We start from the raw sequence: 26,779 nt of genomic DNA, 5'->3' as shown, positions 1-26,779 counted from the left end.
CAAACCGTTTTCTACCATAGCCTGTATGTTTTCTCCAAGTACCGCTGAAACGATTGTTCGATTAGGTGATTGACAGTAAATTAATTGGCATTAAACTAGCCAACAGGATATAAAAGTTAAAATGCAACATGCAGCAGTAATATTAATCCAGAAACATCTGATACTGACAGTAAAGTAAAAGTACTGACACATCAGTACTTTTACTTTAAATACGTTGAGTATATTTAGCTGATAATACTTTTACTTCTGTAAGGTTTGAATGCAGGACTTTTACTTCTTTCGGAGTATTTTCACAGTGTGGTATTAGTACTTTTACTGCAGTAAAGGATCTAAATACATCTTCCACCACTGTAGTTCACAGATATGAACTAAAATAACTATGTAAACAATCAGAAAATTGTCATCTATCTTCAGATTAAAGGTGAATACTACATAAAATAAGCATGTAAATGCATTGATATTCAAAAGCTATTAAAAGGTTGTATCTAGACGCTAATCCGCCAATTGCGAGAGCTTGCAAAAACTCTTGCGAGACCCGACAACCTATCCTAAACTCAACTATTCAAGGTCAATGCCTAACCTTAACGTCTCACGAGAGTTTTGCAATTTGCGTGCTACCTTCTAGACACGACGAGTTTTCTTACTCCTCTTCCTGTCGAGTCTGTTACTTGACGACTGCGAACGAGGTCTCATAGCGTCACAAACTATAGAAAAGTGTTCAGTTAACATAATTTGACCTTTATTGAACAAAACATCCAAGATGACAGCAGTGAGAATAAATGCAAAGCAGCAGTTTGACCAGCAGATGTCACTGTTTTTACTGTCAAACTCTCCATCACCAGTTTACTCTTCTTCAGCAGGAAGTTTCTGTTCACTGGTTCTCAAGAGATCTGTACCATCAACTGGACCCACCCAGTGTCCTCCACAAAGACGAAACACTGAACAACGAGGAAACATCTCCGCAGAACGTCGGTTAGGCAGCTGAAGAAGAGGGCAGTGTGTGCACGACAAAAACAAATATTTATTTTAAATTTGCACAAGGAAAAAAAACGCAGCGGAAAGACAGAAGTCGAGAACACGAGACTTTTCTTCAGTGTCGTGTTCTCGATGACGCTGCTTTTATCCAGACGGAAAAAACTGAATCAGAAAAGCTGAAATGTTGTAAAAACATTAAGATTGTTAGAACCAGGTTTAACAAATAACTGATAACGTTGCAGCATCATTGTTTTAAAGGCCTTCACTCCACCAGACAGACCTAATAATATAATAAAGAATAAAACTGACAGCAGACAAATACATTCGTGAGAGTAACATAAATATGGTGGAACATCCTGATGTACCAGAGTTAGAGACGCTCTTTAAATTCTAGAAAGTATGTGTTGACAAAACAAAATAACAATAACGTCGTCGTTAAAGAATAGTTTGACATTTTGGGAAAGATGCTTTCTTGCTGAGAGCGAGACGAGACGATTGATAACCGCTCATGTTTGCGTTCAACTCGTTCTCACTCCCAAATACCGCCTCTTGATCAGTGGCCCTCGCCTTCTCATACCGATGCAGCCTTTAGCATCTGTATGAAACACACCGGGCTTTCAACTACAATGTAAACCCATCTTCACTATTAGACGGTTAACTGACATAGCAGCTGAGGTATTACGTAGCTTACGTACAAAACTGCCACTAGAGCGTCACAGTTTGAAGCGTAGGGCCACTGACCAGGCGTCTGTTTTTGACGAGATGGGAGTGAAAACGTGTTTGTATTTTTAGTACAGAGCTGGAGCCCGGGGACGATTAGCGTAGCTCAGCATAAAGACTGGAAACGGGGAAACTGTTAGCCTGGCTCTATCCAAAGTCTAAAAAAAAACGAATTAAGATGTTGCATCTCGATCGTTTTATCAGTACAAAAACAGGAATTAAAAATGTCATAGGAGTTTACGTGCTGGAGATATTTGTTGGCGACCAGCGGTCGTCAGTGTCAAACTATTCCTTCAAAATAAGACGCCTCTATCATGAGACTTTATAGTCGAACAAGATCTTGATTACAGAAGCTGCAGTTCTCTTGATGGAAACAGATGCTGAATAGATTTTTTGTTACGCCGACTATAGCTGATACGATTAGTTAATTAATTTTGATGATGGATTCATCACAGTTAGTATATTTCAAGTAAAATTTGCCAAATATTCTCCGTTTCCAGCTACTCAGATGTGACAAATTGTTGCTTTTATATCATTATTAATAGAATATTTGGGGGTTTTTGACTGCTGGATGGACAAAATGAGTCTCCAGTTTCTAACATTTTACAGTTGTAACTGGTAGGTTCATCAATAATAATCATTAGTTGCTGCTCTAAAGCCAGAGCTGGATGGCAGATACTAAGAAATGATAAACTACACTTCTCGTTTGGTTATAAACAGTTAAAATATTCCACAAAATTAGTTTAAAATCCTGTTTAACCTGAAGCTCCACTTTATCCAAACATTGTTATTCTGTTTTCAGGTTTAAACATCTTTCTTAATATTTAGTATCAACACGGCAACAGAAGAGGTTAACTCAGGTCCTCACATTAATTAATGAACTCTTATTAACAGCAGCCACATACAGTAATGATGAGTCCCACCGTGTAAACTGGACTGAATGAGGCTGATTAGTTCCTCACAGATTTATCAGTAACCATCAAACATACATGACGCTCAGCTCTCATCCTCCCACTACAACGGCAGGTTTTTGTAAATACTGTTAGGATTGTCAATGCAAACGGCTAAAAACAATTCAAAGTAACAGCTGGATTGTTTTAAAGGCGACAGTTCAAACAAAAAACGTTCTTCAGCCTGGAGCTAAAAGCTGTAAAACTCAACAACAATGTCTCTTTCCAAAGATAATATATCACACATACAGTAAAGTATGTTCAGCTATTGAGCCGTTTTCTCTTCATGGAGGCAGTAAAGTAGCTTTAATTATCTCAAGAGTTTAGTTTGACATGAAGGAAAATAAACTCAAGATCCATTTGAAGGTATAATATCTAACTTTTCCGTATTTAAATGTCTAATTGATGATTTTGATCAATGATTTTTAACGTGTATTCAGTGTTTTTACCAGTTTTAATCAGCGGGTCGGTTGGTTTTTGGAGAGGAGGAGACCTCTGTGGTGAAAACAATGAACACTGAAGGAATCCTAAGCAGGAGAAGCTGACTGACATGAAGACAACAACTCCCATGATCCCACGCTGCTTCACCATGTCACCAAACTCCGTCTTTGGTCATTGTTTTTAAATGAGCGGCAGATAACACTCAGGCCGGTTTGTGTTTTTGTCAAACTGTAAACTTTAAAACATCCGATGAACACGTTTAGAAGGCAAAAGAAAAATACAACGAGGCGAGGTGTGACTTTCACAGTGACGGGTTATTTTAAAGATAAACAAATAAAAAAAAGAGCAGCAGATTGTAACACGTCTGTCTTTTATTTCCTGCTGCTCCCAAAAAAAATACAAATAAAAAACGTATCTATAGTCTTATGGCCTCCTAAGAACAGTGTCCTGGCAGGCTGTCAAACTCTTACTAAATTAAGACGATGCATAGATCAACAGCCAACTGAAAGTCTTCCCCACAGCGAGGGAAGATGCCACATAAAAAACAAAGCTGTAAACAATAGCCAACCTTGTCAGAAGGCCCGAGAATCAAACTAAAAGCCAGGAAGCTGTGACGAACACAACACGGTTCCCTGAAGGCTGAAGAAGAGCAGGATCACTGTTGGGGTGATGATCTGTTGGTTCACATGTAGAGTGGAGAAGATCGAAAACACTGACAGGGTTTCACAAAGAGAATCATATTTCCTCACAAGGAGGCAGCAACGCTCCCAGACACAGTCAGTACGTGACGAATATCATGTGTAGCTGCTAATTTTGAAAAACTTGTCTGAAAGGTAACGGTTGTTGAAGAATCAATAGATCGTTTCCCAGACTCAGAAGAAGAAAACCGGAGATGACCAAGCCTGTGTGACGGCCTCCTGAACTCCAGCAGGTTAAAACACCAGCACTTTCCAGCCGGAGTGGACGAAGGAGCAGCCGAAGAAGAGGCAGTCCACCGCCTGGTCCACCAGCCAATCGCACACTACCTCCCGATTCCCTGAGCCGATGGTGACCCTCAGCTTGAAGTTTCCCCCCTCGCTCAGGTTGTTGTTGCTGACAGGAAACAGGTTCACAACTTCCATGTCGAAGGTCACAGCGGAGCCCACGGTGATGCCGGGCAGCTGGTTGGTCATCTCTTTACCGTTGACGAATACAGCACCTGAGAGGATCCATACACTGTTAATGGTTACATCACTTTACCCCTTTTTCAGGGCGTACAGGGGGTCTTTAGGGGGAGATAGCAGGTCAACAGTAGATGTCACATAGAAGTGGTGTACATCATCTGAAATCATGAGTTCTTTCTCGCCAAAATGTAGCCTGACTTTGAAGCGTTGTTTTCCTCCTTCCCGACATGTTAGTATGACATGGTTGGTAACAATAAATTCATTAGGTTTCTTTAGTTTAGAGTAAAAGTATATAACATTTCTCTCTGAAATGTAGTGGAGGAAACAATAGAGCGTCCCGCAGCAGCTGTGTGTGTATTTTACTGTAGTTTAGTGTGAGAGTTATGCTATAACAAGGTACAAGATAATTACAGAGTAGAGTTAAAGATGCCCTGCAGAGTCTTCTCGTAAACAAACCCATTGTGTGAATCCTTGAGGTCAAACGAGTTGAATGCATTTACTTCCTCATAAAACATTTGCAAAGCCAAACACTTTTAAACCTGCATTGTTTACATCCATGTTTACCAGAGGTGGGTATCATTTAAAAAAACGATCAATACCAGTACCCTTAAAGTGATACCGATACCAATAGAGGACTTCACTTGATGCCCATCATGTGAATGGATGCAACAACTTAAGTTACGTGTTATGTGTGAAAATAAGCAGTTAGAAAGTAGCAGTTAGTGTTGCCTTTACTCTCACTTAATATCAAACTTAGGTTTAGCTGGATTTTCATGAGATTTGTTGAAAAAATATAGAATATGATCATCTTATTCCTAAAAACACAGAATGACGGTCAGCGTACCGTTGGTGGAGATGCAGACGGCCTGGTCTCTCTGAAGTGACTCCACCCCCTTCCCGCTGTCCACACACACGCCCAGACTGTCCCTCCGATCCATCTGACCGGCTGCAGACATCCTACACACACACACAAAATATATATGTCAAAAACACTAGATCATTGGAAGCTTCCAAATCTTTGACATGAAAAATCCAGGCCAAAAGAAAAAGAGTTAGTAATCATTCATAAAGCTGCTAGAAGTCACCAGACTGTGCACGTTTATAATCTATACAAATATTCAACATGAGTTTAATTTCCCAGTTGGAAGGCGTACATAAATGTGTAAGTGTTTGAGTGGGTTTGGGTGTTTGTGCGTACTTGAAGGTGAGCGTCTGGCCACAGAAGTAGGTGGGTGTGTTGGAGTAGAGGACGGGGCAGCGCGACTGGGAGGAGTCATTGCGAAGGGCGATGTTTCTCCTGCTGCTCAGGATGTAGCCCTCCGTACCCGGACACCACTCTGGATCATGAGAGAAGAGACAAACACACACAGAGGGCTTATCAACATAATGTAGTTTTAGGTTACATGTAGGGCTGCAACTAGCGATTATTTTCATTGTTGATTAATCGATTAGTTGTTTGGTCGATAAAATGTCAGAAAATGGTGAAAAATGTCGATCAGTGTTTCCTAAACCCCAAAATGACGTCCTCAAATGTCTTGTTTTGTTCATGACTCAAAGATATTCAGTTTACTGTCATAGAGGAGTAAAGAAACCAGAAAATATTCACATTTAAGAAGCTGGAATCAGAGAATTTAGCCTTTTTATCAATTAATCAATTATCATTATTGTGCGATTAATTTAATAGTTGACAACTAATCGAGTGATCATTGCAGCTCTAGTTGTATTTAGGAGTTTTATTGTTTTGATTGTTTAACACCCTCTGTGAATCAGTATTAACGTTGATACTAAAACTCTGTGGTCTGGGTGGGTCTGAAGGATTCACACATCTGTCTGCTTACAGACAGACAGAAGAAATGGATGGATCAGTGGTCGGTAGGGACTGACGTTGGGTCTGTATTTGTGTTGATAATCTGCTGCAGATAAAGTTTTTGATTCTATACTGTAAAGATTTAAGACAGAGGTGTTGGCACATCTTGTACCCGATGATGATACTGTATGCAGGTATTTAACTATGTGTGAATGTATGCTCCTTGTATAAGTGCTTTCAGACTCCTTTGTGTTATGTTGCTATACCCCCACCAAACTACATGGAAAAATGTAATTACAAAAATTGGTCACAAAAAAAATAGTAATATTCGAGGTACAGTGACTGGGACCCTGGAAAATATGACAGTGAGGTATCATGAAGCGTTGATGTGTATCAACCCGCTATGATACATAGCGATACCCGATGTGGGTTTAATGTTTAGAAAACTTACTTCTACAGTACTTCTAGCCTTTTATTCTTGTATACTGTAAGTAGAACACTTATCAACAGCCCACAAACTTTTGCTCATCTTCATTGTATTAAGCTGCATTTACACCAAAAAAAAGTTGAAGCATAATCAACTTTTGGAAAAACGCAACCTGACGTCACGCTGCAGCGGCCAATCACGTACTGTAACTGAAAAATTAATGACCAAAACACAACGGAGTGTAATGTTATGTTACATGTGTAGTCACTCTAATTGTGCACCAGTTTAATTTAAGAGGAATAAATAGTGTTAAAAAAAAGAGACCGGTGGAAACAGGCTATTTTGTAAACACATGTGCCAACATCATCAGCAATGTGTCTCTCATATGGTATCGCGTCATTTACTGTGTATTTCTCACGTGTGTTTTCGTGACAAAATGTAGTTTGTTGACCTCATCGGGGATTCCTCCTGGTGAAAGATCTTGTAGTGTGTGACCTCCTGTCAGGTAGTGTGAAAACCACAACAACTAAAGACGATTAAAGACTCCCGAGTACAAGACAGCACGTTGTGTAGTGTGAGCAGTACAGCGATCTGACGACTTTGAAAGTCGTGTAGCGTGAACTCGGCTTAAGGGTTTCCCACACTGAGCGTGTTGTTAGTATGGTCACAGATCACGATAACATTTCGACCACAAGTTCCCGTGCAGCCGCCCCTGGGTCAGATATGGCAGCCGAGTGTTCACCTACCGTGCGGTGCCAGTGTGGTGTATCCCGTCTGTGGGATGCTCCAGGGGCTCCACTCGGTGCGACCCTCCCCGCGGGCGCACACCCTGAACAGATAATCAGTGTGAGGGTCGAGGTGGAGAACCAGGAACTCGCAGTCCCGACCGATGTAGGCGTCCTCGTACTGGCTCCCCCCGCTGCCAGACCGCCGGTACTGCAGTCGATAATCTGCTGCTGCAAAGTCCTCGTCCACCTGATGCACGCATATAATGACAATTACATCAACACGTATGTGAGTATGTTCTCTGTGTTTATGCCACCTCTATATAATAACTGACCTTGCACCAGCGGACCAGGACGCTGCCCGGTCTCTCCTGCAGCTCTTCTATCTGGACGGGCGGGTGGGAGGAGACGGAACCAAGGCGGGACACCCGGTCCCTCAGCAGACTCAGCAGGGAGTCGTCCAGCTGGGCGGAAACACATGGCACGTCCACCAACGCTGGTACCTCCGGTAAGCTGGAAAACACACAGAACTCCAAATATAAAACAGCAGGAAGTACCAGAATCACTGGACAGGACAGTTACAGGTGCTTTTTCTGATCATGGAGTATTATTGAGAGTCTCTGTCCTACCTGTCCAGCTGGATGTGCATGGCCTTCTTGGTGAAACTGCCCAGTTTGTCCTCCTTCTCCCCGAGACCACAACGCAGAGCTGCTTCCCCTGGAGAGACAGAGATGGAGGCTAGGTTTAAATATTTTATGAGAAGTAAGGATGCAACAAACGTGTATTTTCATTGTTATTAATCGTTTAGCCCTAAAAAATGTCCGAAAATTGCCAAGGTGACGTCTAAAAATGTCTTATTTTGCTCGACAAACCGTCCAAAATCACATAACAGCAAAACAAGTAGAAAACAAGCAATCGTTTGCAGATGGTGTCTGTCCAACAGCAGAGATGTAAACGTTGTGTTTCAGGGACTCACCTTCTCTCAGCAGCTCGTCGGCCTGGCCCACCCCGTGCTCAATGAGGCTCTGGCAGTCATCTAGCGGTTTGACGCTGTCCGCCTCGATGGCGTCCACCTCGGCCAGCAGGGTGGCCAACCGCTCCGTCAGCAGCCGACCGGCGGCCGCCTGCAGCTCTGTGAAGTGCCTCCGGAGGGCCTCGCGCGCCTGACTCGAGCTGCCCCGGACCTAAAGAGACCCAAACAGAGTGTTGGCGGATATAAAACATCATCATTCTGCTTTACATTTATGCAACTTCAAACCTTCACAGCCAAGATATGTCCGGTACCACCACATTCTGGGTATGGACAGATCGATACTGCAGAAGTCATTATGTCACTAATAAAATACTTTTGTATCAACTACTGGACAGATTGCACTGAAAGTACAAACATGCAGAAAACATGCTGTCACGCTGTCATGACAACTTATATACTTAGATGCTTTTTTAGAAGAAAATTTCCATGTGACACGTCCTCAGATTTCCAAAAGTTTGTTTGTAAAAGCTTCATGCTGACAGACAACTAAAGGCCCCGTCTAGTTAACATGACAAATTGAGTTCCAGTGACCTCAGACAGCTAACAGTATTTATGACCCACAGCAGTAACTGTAAGAAAATGATATTTGTTATTTTATAATAGTCAACAAATCCCACAAAAGGTTAATCCGTCTCTCAATACTTTCTGACTTCCTGTTAGTGTCTCTCAGCTCTGAGCTCATTGGTTCCTACTGAAGAAGTAAATCTTTAACACAAATATATAGTTTCATTTTAACAAATATATAGTTTCATTTTAACAAATATATAGTTTCATTTTAAAGAAGTCTCAGTAATTTCCTAAAACAGCTGCTCACTGTAGTTTTTAAATCAGACAAACAGGAGGAAATAGTGTATTAGATGGGGACTATTTTCAGAGGCGGATGAATCTACATGTGGTGCTCTAGTGAGTCTTAGTGGCAGCAGGACGGTGTATGTGGGATTGAGAGTAAATAATCTAAAGTGTGTGTGTTCATGATGATGAAGGAACATGTCACACAGTGAGGCTCAGTGATGTCTTTTAAAGGAGCTCTATGGCTCACAGGAGTAAGGCCCTATGGTAACACATTTTACAGGTCCACAAATTTCATGGTAATTAGCAAGAAAAAAATCCTTTGTTTGGCTGTTTTGATTTAGGACTTGACTCTCAACTTTTATAATTATCATTTTATATCTATTATAAAGATTATTTAATAATTATATTAAGCAGTAATAAATAGCTGGTAATTTATTTAATACATTTTCAGGACAAGAATACAAAGTTAATTGATGTGCTTTATTTGCATGTCTGCTGATAAATAGATAATAATTAGCAAATAACTCTTTTAAAAAACTCCCTGAATTCTTACATTAGCTACCAGGTTACATGTAGACAATAAATCACACAAAGGTGAGATTTGTGCCTGATCAGAAGTGTCTTCTATTAGTTTTGGTTTTCCACCTCCGATGAAGAGCAGCCGCTTCTCAAGCCTACGGGCCCTATTTTAACAATTATATGCTATTTTAGCATATAATTATTAAATAATGTTTATAATAAAGTCATTTTCCATCAATTTTGAGGTAAATATTGGGGTAATTTGGTAAAATAGGTTACTTGCTAATTATCACCTAATTACCATGACATTTGCGGACCTGTAAAATGAAGTGTTACTGGCACTGCTACTGCTGCTGCTGCTGCTGCTGCTGCTGCTGCTACTACTACTACTACTATTACTACTACTACTATTACCACCACCACCACCACCATTATTACTACTACTGCTACTATCATACACAGTGTAAGCACACACTACCCTCACTGAAGAGTAGCTCATCAGGAAGCTTGCAGGATTGTCATCAGCGGTAGAGGTCGTGTTTCAGTTCCCCTTTGCAGAACACACTTTCATAAACCAACATACACATGCACATGCACATATACATGTACACACACACGCACACACACAATCATTTCACAACAAGGCTACAGAGAGCGCGATAGAAAGATAGCAGGAAACGGAAGGCTGATTGACAACTGCTGCACTGATAAAGCAGGACAGTAGGACTATGAGAATGCGAACACTCACATACACACACACACACACACAGACACACACACACAAACGCACACGCACACGCACACACTGGGTTCCTGCCAGAATACACACTGAACTTCGTGGGTGTCTATGTAAATGTGTGTGGGATTTTTCCACTGGAGACAAGGCATCACTTCCTGACGACTATCAGCGCCACACAGACGACCAAATGATCAATATTTTGGTAAAATAAAAGTCAAACTGAAATCATGACCAGACACGATTAAACACGGAGGAGACGATCTGACATCAGGCCAATGTTTGGACGACTACATGCTGCAGTGATTGTCCGAGTTTTCAAACACACACGCTCTGGTATCTCCTTCTTATTGTTTGTGTGTGTGTCATGTTTCCTTTAATCTGGTGGTGAGCCATCACTGCTGCTGCTGTGGGAAAGAAAGGGGTTATGGGAAAGAAACCCAGAGATAATGCATGATGGAGCCGCTGGGATTGGGCGGAGGGAGTCCATTCTTTGAAAAAAATACTGTATGAAGTTACTGCTACTGTGAACCGAACATTTCCTACTGCAGCACCTTCACATTAAAAGCATTTAACGGACTTGTATTATGAATTAATCATAAGAAATGCAATATGTTTGTCAGTAAGCTGGACACTGACCGCTAAAATAAGACAACGGTCATTTTTTGCCAGCGGATCAGTTTGAAATATGTCAAGGAATGATGAAGAGTCAGGAGCAGCCACATTGAGCTGTTAGATGAAGAGCGAGGAATAAAATCAGATCACAGTTGCTCACAGAATGATGGAAAAAGGCCAATTATTGCCCGACTTCTTTATTTATATATTGTTTTGCTGCTCCCAGTATTCTGGGACCTGTAATGTTAAATGATAACTTCAGTATATTTGAGTAACAGGGGTGCTGCACAGTGGTGCAGTGGTTAGCAATGTTGCCTTACAGCAAGAGGGTCACAGGTTCAAACCTGACTTGGGGTCTTTCTGTGAGGAGTTTGCATGTTAGTGTGGGTTTTCCACCGTTGTCTTCTGTCAAAATGTCACCTCGCCAGATTTCAGAATGAGACTTCTCTTTGAGCAACTTTTTCCATAATGTCAGACATTACACCTCGTCCCACAGTCCAGGTTAATTGTTGACTCTAAATGTCCCGTAGGTGTGAATGTGAGCGTGAATGGTTGTCTGTCTCTATGTGTCAGCTCTGTGATAGTCTGGCGACCTGTCCAGGGTGTACCTCGCCTTCGCATCATCCTTTCCTTTCCATTATGTTGTCAGACACTTATAATAACAATCTGAGCCTGTCAGTAGTAAAAACACGCACTTTTAGTGAATGTAACCTTACAGTAGCTGCTCACTGACCTCGCTGTTCATTTAGCGGCTGCAGCGCTCTCCCTCAATACTGGACCAGTTTCAAAAAATTGTTGTCCCTATTAGTCACTTAGACAGAAAAACATGAGAAAATAGGTTGAAAAAAGTACCGAAGTTACCCTTTACCTTACCCCGCATTTGCTGTTAACACCAGTAAACAGCGTGTCGCAAAATCAACGAGGACTATTAGATTGCCACTTTAAGAAAATGAGTCATGGTCTGAAATTTCTGGACAAGAATCAGACCCCGTCCCTCTCCTCTAAAACTTGCTGTCCGTCCATAGCAACAGGAAATAGCAGCATTGTTTACTGTGAGCAGCTGGAGGGGTAAATCTAGACAGCAGGAAAAAGGAAGAGATAACAGAGAGAGAGAGAGAGCGAGCGAGCGAGCGAGCGAGCGAGCGAGAGAGAGAGAGAGAGAGAGAGAGAGAGAGAGAGAGAGAGAGAGAGAGAGAGAGAGAGAGAGAGAGAGAGAGAGAGAGAGAGAGAGAGAGAGAGAGAGAGAGAGAGAGAGAGAGAGAGAGAGAGAGAGAGAGAGAGAGAGAGAATACTCTCCTGGGACTCTGTTGGGTCAGGGGCTACTGTAACACACTTTATATCACCCTGGACTGGTTGACACAGGGAGACACCGTAAAACCATCATACCTCAGGAGGACAACACTGGCTGCAGTAACATGAGCCATTTTTTCTGCACAAAAGAAGTGAACCCAAGTGGTGCTATCCATCCTGTTATAGCAGAGGAGTGAGTAGACTACCTGTTTGCGGGCCTGGTTGAGGCCATGCAGGCGCTGCTGGAGTTCACTGCGGTAGTTCTGGGCCGCCTCGATGCTTTCTTTCGCCTCCTGCAGCAACAAGTCCACCTCCACAGACATCCTCCCGCCTCCTGACACACACACACACACACACACACACACACACACACACACACACACACACACACACAACAAAAAAAGAAGAATATTTACAAAACACAACCAGATATGCCGTATAACCTGAAACCGGACGCACACAAACTCACATACTGTGTTTCAGAGAGTATAAAATGACTGCAGCTCATGTCCTGAGGGATCTTTATCCATCTAAAATTACTGTTCCTTCCCATGATAAACCACCAAACCCCTTACTATTAGTTATTATTATTATATAATATAAATATTATATATTATATATTATATTATTATTATTTTATTTTATTTATTATTATTATTATTAATGTAGTTATTGAACTTACTTATGGAAATGATTATTACCATTTATTTATTTACCTATTTACTTATTTATCCTCCTCCTCGCACATACTTGCACATTCCTCTGATCACAGTTATTCGTGTATGAACATGACACACTTACACAACGACACACTTTCATACATGCACACAAACACTTACAATACTCCCACTAACAAAAACAACTACAAATCTGCACCTTATGCAAATTATAATGTCTTGCGTTAATGTCTGTATATTTCATCATACCTTTGGCTGTCTGTCTAATTGGTCACCTTATTGTACTACGTGTCACTGACAAAACAAACCCTAAAATAACTGTTGATTATTTATATATTTTCTATTTATTTTAAACACAAAAAAACATCAACGCACACAGTCAGCAAATTCTCTCTGCTTTTTCCTTGTTTTTAAGAATTGCACCTTTTCTCTTTGTTCATATCCCAGGATACACCAAAGCCCATAATATTAATTGATTTATTTACTTATTTGTGTTATTATTAATTATTATTAATACTTTTTTTATTATTATAATTTTTTATGTAGTTATTGAACTTACTTATCAATTATTATTATTATTATTATTATTACCATTTATTTATCCTCCTCCTTGCACATACTTGCACATTCCTCTGACCAGTTATTCATATATGAATATATGACACACTTTCATACATGCACACAAACACAATACTTGTCATTATGGAGTATTGAGTGTAGAAAAAAATTATTTAAAACAATTTGAGCATGCAACACAACAAAATGTGACAATAGTGACAAGGTCTGAATACTTTCTGTATGAGGAGTCCAATGCATCACAACCTGCATCCTCCACCACAAAAACTACGAGGTTCAACGGTGCATGCAGAGCATTATGACTGGCAGAGGATGTGAGGCAACAAGAAAACCACTTCCTGCTACCAGCCGGTTAACAACACGACTTTATGAGTGACTTCAGCACACTGCAGCGAGGGAACGGACCGATACGGACCTTTAAATACAATATGGATGAGGACTGATCAGTCTGATACAACATGAACCTTCCTTCAAAAATAAAAAACTAAATAGGAGCACGATATGATTCAATCCTGACCCCAGAATAATACCCTCATAATACACTCAGTGAGTAACATAACATCAGTTTATTAAGCTCCTTCCTGTGACCTTAGCATCCGTTATCAGAGATCACTAAAATAATGCTGCTGCGCAGGTGCATCTGGTTATTTTGGCTCTGTGTTAATGTTAAAGCCATTCGGTGTATAATGGAAAACTGATAGCACAGAACAAAGTAACACGAACATGTAGAGTTATTCTAATGTCAGTGTTAACGTCACCGCAGTCACACACATGAGAGTGAGACCGCGGAGAGTTTGAGACTGCTTCTAAAAGTGTAGGAGAGTTTGCAACTGAACATCTACGGCAACTCGACTTGCAGAAAACACTTTATATCACAACAGTATATACCACAAAATGCATTAAAGCCAGAGTATTTCTCACTAGTTTATCACAGAAAAAACATCTGAATATTAACTGTAAAGCAACAGTTTGGGTTCAAGACTCAAAGACGCAGAAGCGCTGCAACATCACACTCATTTCACCTCCAAAATAAGGTGTTGAAAGCAAGCCTTCATTAAATCATCGCATAAAATATACAAATATATTGCTAATGCACTTATTTGGAGTCTGTAGCACCACCATACACTGATACTATGAACAAAACATTGACTTGAGAGCAAAAACGAATTTCAATTTAAACTACCCTGAATGATTTCCTCTATTCATGGTGCAAAAATCAAGGGGATTTAAAACCCGAATCAGTTTCAATTAATTTGTCAACCGTATTATTAATTAATAGATTAATCGTTTAGCCAATCCCAATTTCCCACAACCCAAGGAGAAATCTTCAAATTGGATTTTCTGTTAGATTAACAGGCCGAAACCCAAAAGATATTTAATTTACTTTGTTATAAAACTGAAAAAAATCAGTTACACTTGAGAAGCTGGAGCAAGCAAATCCTTTACATTTCTGATGGGGTGTGAATCACCAGTTTCATCACGATACGATATTGTATCGATTCTTTGGACTACGTTACGATATTTGCTGATATCACAAAACCTACCGCGACACAATTTTGATTTGATTCAATTCAGGGGCCTGTGATCGATATGAGACAATAGCATATTGCATATATGTTTAACACAATCAGTTACATTTATATCAACCTAAAAAAAGCAACTAAAATATGATTTTACAATTTTATTACTGGGCTCTTCCAGACATTTATATAAAAAACAATTCTTTTGATAAAAATAATAAAAGTAGACTTCCTGTTGTTCACTATAAAGCCACATTTCTCATCTATAAGTGCAAATGTTTTTTTATCAGTTAAAGAATTTCAAAATAACGAGGTATCTTAAAGATGTATGGATGTTTTTACTTTGCATTCATGATATTGGATCGTTGATCATTGAATCGATAAATCGATCCAGATTGATGAGAGTCATTTTATGCTGATCGACTAATCAATTAAATTTCGAATTTTTTAATCTCAATGGTGAATTTAAATGGGCGAGATTGTGGATTTGTCACAATGCATTTTATTTCTTTAAATTCAGTTTTTATACAAAATACACCTTCCCTTTAATACACCTCTACAGACTGGACTAAATACGGAGACCAACACCAGTAACACCAGTAAAACTCATTCATGCCCACATATGATAGTGCTGTTAATATAATATATAAGTTCATGTGCGATGTAGAAATAAGCTTCCTGTTAGATAACTACCCTCATTTCAATCTTCACATGTTAAAGTCTTCAAATGATGAAGGTTAAAAAGTAACTTTCTTTTTTCTTCGTCCCCCTCAGAGCTAAAAGTAAAAATGACACAACCTGCTGCGGTCGACCACGCTTCCTTTACAGCTCCAATCTAAAGAGGAAGTCACCGACGGGCCTCGTGCTGCTGCCACATACAGTAGCGACAGTATCGTCATGTGAACCAGGAGGGCATCTTACATTAATATTACACACTATGGACGAATGTATTCACCATTATTTCAACATTACATCCATAATGAGCTCATCCTCTGCAAAACACAGAACCATGAAAATAATAATCTATATAAATACAGGTATTCACTGTAAATATCAGAACAATGCACCAGAAAATAATGTATATGTACAAGTAAATGTTTTATTTTTGTAACTATAGACAGGTTCCGTACCTGTGATGCATGGTATATTGTTAAAGGAACATTTTCTAATTTTGGACAATTTGCTTTTTTGGGGTCAAGAATCTGATGTATGTATAGGTCTAGGTTATTATCTCGATTCATTGATTAATCAATTTATTTCCTAAAAACCCAAGTTGCTGTATTCATATCCTTTGTTTGGTCAGACTAACAGTCCAAAACCCCAAAATGTTCTCTTTACAATGATATAAAACACAGAATAGTAGACATGTCTCACAATTAAGAAGCTAGAAGGAATACATTTTTGGCATTTTTGCTTGTTAAATGATTCATAAATTATCAAAATAGTTGTTTAATAAGTTTCTCTCAATCATTATGATGTAAATTGTACATCATTAGTAGTAAATGGGCTAAAACATGCAAAACCACTGCTATGGCCTTTTAGCTTTTTCTATATACTTTAATATTTGTCTATAGTTCTGAAACAATCAACAGATTATGAAAATATTTGCATTTTACTTTCATTTAGCAAAACAAATCGATTGATCAACTAATCGTTAAACCTCTAATATACATTTATCATTGACTTGATCGTCACATACATTTTGATCAGATACATAAACACACAGCCAATCCGCTGATTTACTGTTAGACACACCACACCCAACAAAACTCTAGGAGGCCTATATGCAAATATTTTAGCCACATGAATGCAAATGTAGGGCTACAGAAATATGCAGGCATGCACTCGCTCCGACATAAATAATATGCACAGATATATATCAGTCCTCTCTCTGAATCGTTTCTTTCTGCCAACAAACTGACCAGAACAGCAGCCATTAACAGACACCCTCAACATAGATTTTATTTTTCTATTTATCGTCTAAAAAAGGACACTAACCCTCTCTCTCTATCTCTCTCTCTTTAATCCTGTGGTTTATAATCCCTCTTTCTCTCCAAAACCTATTTAAAACTCACCACACAAATGTCAAACTGGTTTGTCCTATAACACAGAAAAACTCTTGTCTATTATATACAGTATAAATGATACAGGTGTGTCTATAGACACAAACCTGTATTCTTTAAGCTTGTATGTTTTTTATGTAAATGTGCAGCCAAAGAGTATCAGCAGTGTGTTTTTCAGAGTATTTAGGTCAACTTGCATGGAATGATGTCCTGCTGCCCAGCTTTCACACGTCTGTCAGACTGTTTACGGTGTTAGAAATATGTAGTGACTCAACCAAGTCCTGCCTGGGGGAAAAAAGTCTTAAAGAAGCTTTGTATGAGGCGAGGAAAGCATATTATATTTCATATATATTTGGTCACAATCCAACACGAAAGGCAACAAACACTGACTGCTCAAAACAGACTTGAATAAAAGGTTTTTGTTGTGTTGCTTTTGTGATTGTTTATTCATCATTCTGTGTTTTAATATTCTTCTTAATATACTCAAAGTTTGCTGTTTTTGAAGCACTGAAGTTGACACAAACAGAATTACCGTGCTTCTAACTTGACAAACCTACTGAAAAACACAAAATTACACTTTGTTTAGATGTTGTTAAGCACTTGAATGCCTCATACTGTTGTTGAATCTTTTCAATAACATTTAATTCATGATGTCTAGTTATCTTTTGATATGTTTAGATATGTTTTCTCTTCTTCTCTACTGTTTTTTGTATGTATTTCATTGTTTTTATTGGATTGTTTTCCACTGTTTGGTTAGGTTTTTCTGCATATTTTGTGTATTTCTTGTTGTTGTTTAACTTTTGTTGTATTTTTAAAATTATGTTAGTTTAGATCTTTCTTCCTTTTTTGTTATTTGTCCTTTGTATAAGCCCGTGGCTTCTTGACCTCTCCTGACACTTTTCTTGTTTGTTTTTTTCATTGACTAGATTTTGTGCAGTTTTATATATGTGCAAATAGATAAAGAAAGAAATAAAATAAAAGTCAAGGAGTTTAAAGAAGCTGCTCCTCCAAAGCATGCTGCACATGCTCTGACAAATAGGAAAGTTATGAAAGGCACTCAAGTCCAAACCCACATTATCATTATTATTATTAGAGCAGACCACACTGACAAGAAGAGACAGCAGGAGACATCAGACATGTCTCAACTCGCTCTCAACAACTTCCGTATTTTGTAGTTATTTGTAGTTAAACCTCCGCCCACCAGCACTGAGGCTGTCATATAAGTTTTCTTTATGCATAATTACATAATTACATAATTCATGCTGCATACTTTCTGTAATTTTCATATGGGAATGTCACGCATTGGATTTAGTCCAGATAATATGAATTTAGCTGGCGTGTGGAGAGAACCACTACCAGACTCCGTTAAGAAATCTCCTACTTTTAAGTTGGAGTTGCTCTCAGCAAACCTGTGTACATCACAGTAACATAATTAAGAGTTTTCCTGAAAAAAGAGTGTATTTAAGTCAATTCGGCGTAGAAGATGTTCACTAAAGCAACATCTTTATCTATGAAATGTCCACTTCAATAGGTCGTTATGGTGGAGGAAGAAGATGACAGTAACAGACGAACTAGCAAACAAGGTTGTCCATATAAGCTGTTAATGAGGCTGAAAGAGTGCTACAGGTGATAGAAGTGATTCAGGTAAACTATGACTTATTGAGAGACACTACTTGCCAGTTATGGAGACGACAGCTGGCGTGTGGAGAGAACCACTACCAGACTCCCTTAAGAAATCTCCTACTTTTAACTTGTCGCTGCTCTCAGCAAACCTGTGTACAACACAGTAACATAATTAAGAGTTTTCCTACATATACAATATATTTAAGTCAATTCGGCGTAGAAGATGTTCACTAATCACTAATCTTTATCCATGAAATGTCCACTTCAATAGATGGTCGTCATGGTGAAGAAGAAGATGAGAGTAACAGACGAACTAGCAAAAGAAGTTGTGAATATCAGCTGTTAAAGAGACTGAAAGAGTGCTACAGGTGATAAAAGTGATTCATGTAAGCTATGACTTATTGAGAGACACTACTTGCCAGTTATGGAGACGATATTTTAATGTATATCGTGGTTATCTTCTCTCATAAGACAGGAGGACAGTTTGGGACTAGCTTGTGGCCAAAAGACAATGAATCTTGGATCACGCTTCAGAGAGCAAACACAACAAACTACCAAAGAAAACAACTGTTAAATCGTTTAAAGTAAAAAGTATCCGTTCTTAAATGGAGGAAAGTCTTGAAACTTACCTGTTTTACTCCTTTCAGATGGCCATTTAGTCCTGAAAGTTGTGAATCAGCTCTCAGACGCCGCCACACCGCCGCTAGATGCGCCCAAGTTTTGCTTCAAGCCCAAAAATGACACTTCCGAGGTTTTCGGGACGGCAGCCAATCACAGACGAGATCGGTTTGATCGACAAGGAAACCAGCCAATGAGGATCGAGATATGCTCTTTTCTCCCCTCCCTCATCATCTGACTCCTCAGAACTGATGAAATGAGTTGATGGGTGAACTAATTGAACCATACTGTGGTTACATGTACATGTGTACATTTATTTATTTATTTAATATTCTTTTATTATGTTGATCATTATCATTTTCCACTTGTGCAATTTTGTTAATAGTCTGTTTATTGTCAATACTGTATATACTGCTCCTATTTTTTATACTTCCTTCTATTTAAATGGTTCATATTTTGTTACACTTTGTTTAGCTCTTTTTTTTTACTGTTAGCTGATGCATCTTGTTTTTTGCACTATCCCCTTTGCTGCTGTACACTGCAAATTTCCCCACTGCGGGACTAATAAAGGAATGTCTTATCTTATCTTATCTTATTAGTCATATGTTATACAAGTCATTATCACTACATTATTTATACTTAAGTTGATGTATCATGCTTATAATTAACCCTTTTTTTCTACAAATAGATTTGTGTGTATCTGTGCACATGTGTATTTGTCCTTTTCCTTTCCTTTAAATATATTGTCTCAAGCACTAATGAAAGTGTTTATATGCATCTTATATATATTGCAATTGCACTGTAAATTGAGCATCTTTCAATAAAACAAATATTTACCAAAAATTGAAGTCACGTTATTGTATGTTATGACAGAAGTGTAGTATTTACATGTAGCGCTCTCATAATGGGGTTACCTATATTTATACAATGGATGCAAACCAATTAGCTCAGTGTTTCGTTTATTATATTAACTTATATTTGTACAGATATTTAGATCCCCAACTCCCCTAAAAGACGCCCGAAACCAACAAAAATCAAGTGTGTAGGGTGAAAAACTATTATAGCATTACTAATCCTGCAACAATTGATATAAGAAATCAAATAAAAGTCAGTAATGCACATCACATCTTGTGCACCTTGGATCAAATATTCAAATAGCCTAGAAGAACACATCTTATTTTATTCTAACGTTTTATCTATTCTTTGTTATTATACTGTTTGTCTCGCACCAAAAAGCCAAAGAAAATTCCTTGTGTATACCCCTTACACCTGGCAATAAACACCTTTCTGATTCTGATTCTGATTCTGATCATAGCTAATTAAAAAAGTACAATACAATGAATCAGTGGTTTGACAAGGCAGTGAGTGTAAACAGGTTTCTTTCCTCAGGTATCAGGTAGGATAATGGGCTCCATGTGGAGTGACATCACCCTCTACTGGTTGTAGTGGATACAGCATGTGTGCAGTAGTGCTGCTTGAGCAGCTGAATTAATTGTAAGGGCACCATAGAGGTCCCAGATCCATGTTGGATCAGATACAAACATCCTCTGTGTTTTTCAAATTAAACAAGCTTATTGTAGTTTCATTACTATTAAACCTAATAACTAGTGGACTGGAGTGTGTTTGAGAGACCCATGCAGGAGTTCAAGTTCAGAATACAGAGCAATTGTATTATCCTTTTCATTTATTTAAGATAAGATAAGATAAGATAAGATGTACCTTTATTAAAAAAAAAAAAAAAGCCGGAAATTCAGGTGTCAAAGCAGCAACATCAGCAAACAGAGTGAAACACAGGAGAGGTAAAGGTATACAACAATTATAAAAACAATAATAGAGATATAAAAGATACAGAGTGAATGGGTGAACATAGTGTATACAGTCCGTCAATAAATAAATGTAGTATGTGCAATAAATAAATGTAATATGTGCATATGTGCAGTCTATAAAGTGGTATATAGGAAGTATAGTGTAAAGTAAGTGTAAAGTGCGCCAGTGGTTTGAGTCCAAGATGGTTGCAGATAGTGAATGTTAAAAGGTAGATAGTGCATGTTTAAAGACAAATAAAAATTTTAATTTGTAGATTTCTTTACATGTACATGTATATTTCAACAGAAATAGTGTGTAATAACAAAAATAAATCAAATATGAAATAAGAAATTCACTTACAAGATGCACACAACATGGCTGGGGCCAAAAAGAGAGCACAAATGGAGGAGGGCAGCATTTATACAGCCTCTCATGAAATGAAGTAATCCCACCTGAGGGGGTGTGTCCTTTCCAGGAAGGTGACCACGCTTATTGCGGGTTTTTGGGCATGGCAGATCTGACAGTGCGGTGACTGACTGACTGACAGTGCGTCATGACGTAACTCTCAGTCACGCATAACGTCTGACGTCTCAGTGACGCAGCCCGTCAGACTGGCCCTGGACAATCCCCTCAGATTAGCGCTTTGACCCTCAGGATTTGTTGGAGAGACACCTGAGAGAGCGACACGGCGAGTGAGAGCAGACAGACAGATCTAGATTAATATTTATATTCCACTGGAGCCTTTTCCACAAGCTCCTCCATATAGCCTTTAAGGATTTGGATGCATTTTGACGCACATAACTCCAGGACTTTAGAGGACTTCTCTCCAAAGGACCAAAGTGGATATATATAAAGTGTGTGATATTCCTGCAGCCGGTGGAGCCATCTAATCCCTCTCTGATTACTGCACAGATGGATTGCGTCGATGGATTGCGACCAGGACCTACACTGTTAAGAATTTACCAGTAAAATAACAGTAAAGAACTGGCAGCAGGGTTGCCTTTATGTTACTGTAAAATTAACATTATTAGACTGTCGCTGAAATTTACAGCTTTGTACTGTTAATGAAAAATACTGTTTGAACTGTTTTTTATTATTATTAATTTCAGTATTTTTACAGTTAATTTACTGTTTAAAGATACATTATATAGCTGTTTTTCCACCTTTCTTTTACATTATTTTACTCATTTTGTTTTAATGCACTATTTAGGTTGTATTTTTTACATACAACATTATTTTTTGTCTAGATGAATAGACTTAGCAGGTTACAGACATAGGAATAGCCACACTAAATACAATTAAAGGCAATTGTTAGGAAAAAAAGCTATAATAGACTTGTTGACACTTTTCCCAAAATGTATGTCTATAGCTGGCTACAAGCACAGAATGCAAACCATAACAACATGTGAGTGAAGAACAGAACTAATTCACTGATTTTACAATCATGTACAATGTACAAGCCTCACATGTGCAGATCAGGTCCCAGAATTAAAAAAAATACTGCATGAAACTGTTACTTATGATGCTTTAGACAGTTGATCAGCAGTAAAGTGCTGTTTTTTTAAGAATGCATTAAAGTTCAGTTAAAAAAGTTAACAGGTTTTCTTTTGTATTAACAGTAAAGCACTGTTTTTAGCAATAAAAGGTTAATACTGTTGAAATCCTGCCGTAAATTAACAGCAATTGTTTACAGTGTGACGTCACATCAGTTTAACCGCTATGCTCGCGTCTTGATTGCTTGTATTGAAGTCTTCCAGCATCACTTTGGACTCCAGCTTCTTCTTCTCTCCAGCATGAGGAGAGCTGTGCTCAAAGAAGCAGCCAAACGCTTCCCCTGGCTGGCCAATGTCACTCTGTACGGCTGCTTGTTCGCCGGCGGTGACTTCGTCCATCAGCTCATCGCTCAGAAGGAGCGAATGGACTGGAAACACACTCGCAACGTCGCCATTGTGGCAATCAGTTTCCATGGAAACTTCAACTACTTCTGGCTGCGAGCCCTGGAGAGGCGGTTCCCTGGGAAGTCCGCCGGGATGGTTTTCCGCAAACTCCTGCTGGACCAAAGCTTCGCGTCGCCTTTGGCCACCAGTGTCTTCTACACGGGTAAGATTCAAGATTCAAGAGTTTTATTTGCCATTTGCACCTAATATAAGTACATTGGAATTCTGAGCAGTTTACACCGAGTCAGCTTTAAAGGGACTGTTTGTAACTTTCAGAAATGCTTGTTAACAGCGACACCTGTGGCCGTTAAGTCAACGAAAGTCAGCGTCGGACTCGCGGTTGCTCGCTCTAATTAGACATGAACGAGCATCGCTCAAAACAGTGAGGCGACACCTCAGCTAAAACCACAATATCACTCTATATTTCAGCTGCTTGGCAGTAATGTTAGCTGACCAGACGAAGGTCTCTCCATGAATCAATGCTGATCGTAGTGTTGGCTTAAGAGAAACGTTATCGTCTCCGACCGGCACGATAACGTTACTCGCTGCGGAGCCCCGTCACTTCACAAAACACGGGAAACCTCTGTTGGTCTGGAGGAGCTGCAGCAGTTATTTCTGCACAAACGTCCACTGTACATTCACTAGATATTCTCCGAGCTAAACTAACACTTCTGCAGTGTGTAGTGTGCACGCATGCACGTCTAGAGGTGGAGCGAGACAGCGAGAATGCGTGCGGTGTGTGAGTGAAGGCAAGCAGGCAGAGGAGCAGAGACTCCGGCCACACGCGAGCGCATATATCCCGACCCGGTACATTTATACGTGTAAGAAGTTACAAACAGTCCCTTTAAGGTTGTCTCTTGGTCAAACATCATGAGGTGAGGGGTCATTACGCACGTTTTTAGATTGTGCGTAATGGCGCACATCACCCCAAACTCTGCGTAAATGTCTCCTGTGTCCTGCAGGGGTGAGCTTCCTGGAGGGTAAGGAGGACATCTTTGAAGACTGGAGAGAGAAGTTCTTCAACACCTGGAAGGTAAAGAAGGTCTCTCAGTAAATCACCTTCCCTCCACTCACTGCTGCGAGTTCACAACCAGATTAACCCAGATTGGGTGACTGCTGCTTTTGCGCACTGAGAGCGAGTTTCAGGAGCTGAAATCCTGCCAGATGTAAATCACAGAGTCATGCTGCTGGAATTAACGCTTCATGATCCTGTAAATGTCTCATCAATGAATTCATAGTGTCCTAAAATCTTAATTTCCTTTTTAAAATTAAAAAGTTCCAGATCAGTGATAAAGATCTTGTGTCAATAATCTTATATAATTAATTGTAATTTGTCATAATGGTGGAAAGAAGCTAAGTACTGTACCTTATTACAATTTTATAGCCTACTCGTTTATTTTCATTTTCTACAACATCCTATTTTCACTAGTTATTTCTACCAGTTACTTACTAGATTCATATGTTATGTAGCCTGCTAAACCTATGATGATTTTTATAAAATATGATGCATTTTTGTAAAACATGATTCATTACTTCGGCCTCAACCCATTACATGAAACACACACACATTAATGCATCCATAATAATATTCCAATATGGCCTAGTAATGAACTCTTAAAGGTCTCATTTAACTGCACAAGTAATAATACTTATGTATAGTTATTATTATAATAACTTACTTTTGATATTTTCAATACATTTTGCTGATGTAAATTTTGTACTTTTACTTAAGATTTGAAAGCAGGACGTTTACTTGCAAAGAATTACTATTATTTAAATGTAATTTTTCTATTTAACATTTATTGGGATATTCCCATTGAGATTTAAGATGTCTTTTCAAAGGGAGTCCTGGTTGAGACGGCAGCATAAAAGTTTCACACATAAAAGCACAAAAAACAGACTCTTAAGTATATAATAATAATAATAATAATATTTATGTTGTGTGGTGTGCATCTTGTCTCATTGATTTTCTATAATCAAATGTAATTTTCTTGGTACCACGGTGGTCTGTCCTTTTCTGTCATCTCTAAATGAGGACACTTCTTTTCCCTTGAAAGCTGAACATGAGTCCAAATTAGTTTTAAAGACAAACAGGTCTCCAGTGTACTGATGTGGACATGAAAATGATAAAAATGGTTAGAAATCCATCCATCATTTCCACAATTGATATTTTTAAATCGATAAGAAGGATCCCAAACTCAAAGAATCCAATCTAAATGTATAAACCCAACCTTGATACGGTAGTAAAAATAGAGATTTGCATGGACAGGGGTTGTGTGCTGTAGGTCCTCTGTCTTCTTCACTCATCATGTCCTATTTTCCCTTTCAGACTGGACTCATGTACTGGCCATTCATGCAGGTAAACAGGAGAGGATGTTTTTGTTTATAGATTAAAAAAGGAAGATATTAGTTAGAAGACCTTAACTTTTATTCTGTCTGACTGATTATCCTACTGTACGGATGAGAAAGTAAAGCTGAAACCAAAAGAAGGCGTTTTGCTGAATATCTTTATATACTACGACGTCCTGTTTTCTTCCCTCTCCTTAGTTTCTGAACTTTGTCCTGATGCCGTTGTACATGCGCACGGCCTTCATGGGCTGCTGCGCCTTCCTCTGGGCCACCTTCTTGTGCTTCTCCCGGCACAGCGGTGATGGCACCGCCGGCGTGGCTCTGGCCTTCGTCATGGACCCCCGGAAGACCCTGGAGGAGATGCGCGAGGCCCGGCTCGAGCGGAAAAGGCAAAAGATCCAGAGGGAAAACTGAAGAGGAGGAGGAGGTGGAGGTGGAGGTAGAGGAGGAGGGTGATGATGATGCTTCTGTCTTTCAGGAGAAAAAGTCACGGGGGTCATTGAAATCAAATGGGTTCAGCATGAAGGTTCTCAATACGAGTACAGCGAGATACTGTAGATCTGGATATTCATTATGTGGAGATTTTGTCCTAACAGAGGCTCCTGAGTAAAGAGTAGGGACTCTCTGAAATGGTCCTTCTCAGGGAATCATTGGAGACATTTTGCTCCGGACTAAAGTGATGGATGGAACGAACAACACTAAAATGGTTAAATTCATTTACAGTATGTAAGGTCTGAAAGCTCATATTGTTTACAGTTGCAGTGATGAACAAATGATGATATGCCTCCAAACGACAAAGGTTTCAGTTGAAACGTGGTTGGACTTCAGATCTGCTGTGATGGAGAACCGTTTGGTTGTTGTTGGTTTGATGTGAGCCCACAGATCAGTGAAGCTCCTCAGATCAGATTGAAGGGGGCTCCATATTTCTGCTTTACACTCGCTGTGCCTTCTCTCTCGGTGACTCGACTGACCGCAGGTCTGCGAGCATGCAGTGTTTGGCTGACTGGTGATAGTCATTAGAAATAATCAATACAATGCAATATGTATATATGTTTTTGTGTGTGTACAATTTTAAATATAGTTTATTTTGGGATGCACTGATGTACATGTTGTATCAGGCTGATTACATAAAGCAATCAGGAGTCTGATGTCTGAAGGTTCATCATCTGGGGAGCAAGGCTGTGCTCAGTCAGCCCGTTCTCATTGCCAGGCCATCAAGACTGAGGCTTTGTCACGACCATCGACATTTGATACCAACGCACAAGCATACTTGCCAACCCTGAGACCTCAAAAGTAGGGAGGTTTTCAAAACTATAGCGGGGGGACTTTGTTTCCTGCATTCTGGTGACTTAAACACAATATATTTAAAGAAATATGAGTAAGTACTAAAATTGATAAATAAGAAAATGAGAATATA

General features: G+C 39.3%; 2 protein-coding genes across 2 annotated transcripts; one reads left to right on the top strand and one right to left on the bottom strand.

Moving 5' to 3' along the window:
• Positions 1-717: 717 nt before the first annotated feature.
• Positions 718-19,419, bottom strand: crlf3 (cytokine receptor-like factor 3). Its single transcript, XM_074655804.1, has 9 exons — positions 19,282-19,419; positions 12,400-12,527; positions 8,185-8,392; positions 7,838-7,925; positions 7,544-7,721; positions 7,230-7,458; positions 5,448-5,586; positions 5,094-5,206; positions 718-4,284 (listed from the first exon to the last, which is right to left on the bottom strand). Exons 2-9 carry the CDS (start codon positions 12,514-12,516, stop codon positions 4,019-4,021), a joined length of 1,338 nt encoding a protein of 445 aa, XP_074511905.1. The 5' UTR covers positions 12,517-12,527; positions 19,282-19,419; the 3' UTR covers positions 718-4,018.
• A 2,292-nt stretch (positions 19,420-21,711) lies between these two features.
• Positions 21,712-26,648, top strand: mpv17l (MPV17 mitochondrial membrane protein like). Its single transcript, XM_074655795.1, has 4 exons — positions 21,712-23,176; positions 23,976-24,046; positions 25,343-25,372; positions 25,561-26,648. Exons 1-4 carry the CDS (start codon positions 22,870-22,872, stop codon positions 25,774-25,776), a joined length of 624 nt encoding a protein of 207 aa, XP_074511896.1. The 5' UTR covers positions 21,712-22,869; the 3' UTR covers positions 25,777-26,648.
• The last annotated feature ends 131 nt before the right edge of the window (positions 26,649-26,779 follow it).

The sequence above is a fragment of the Sebastes fasciatus genome, chromosome 13 (genome assembly GCF_043250625.1).
Source record: "Sebastes fasciatus isolate fSebFas1 chromosome 13, fSebFas1.pri, whole genome shotgun sequence".
Lineage (NCBI taxonomy): Eukaryota > Metazoa > Chordata > Actinopteri > Perciformes > Sebastidae > Sebastes > Sebastes fasciatus.
The sequence above is the reverse complement of the archived record's forward strand: the minus strand, read 5'-3'. Positions and strand labels throughout refer to the sequence as shown.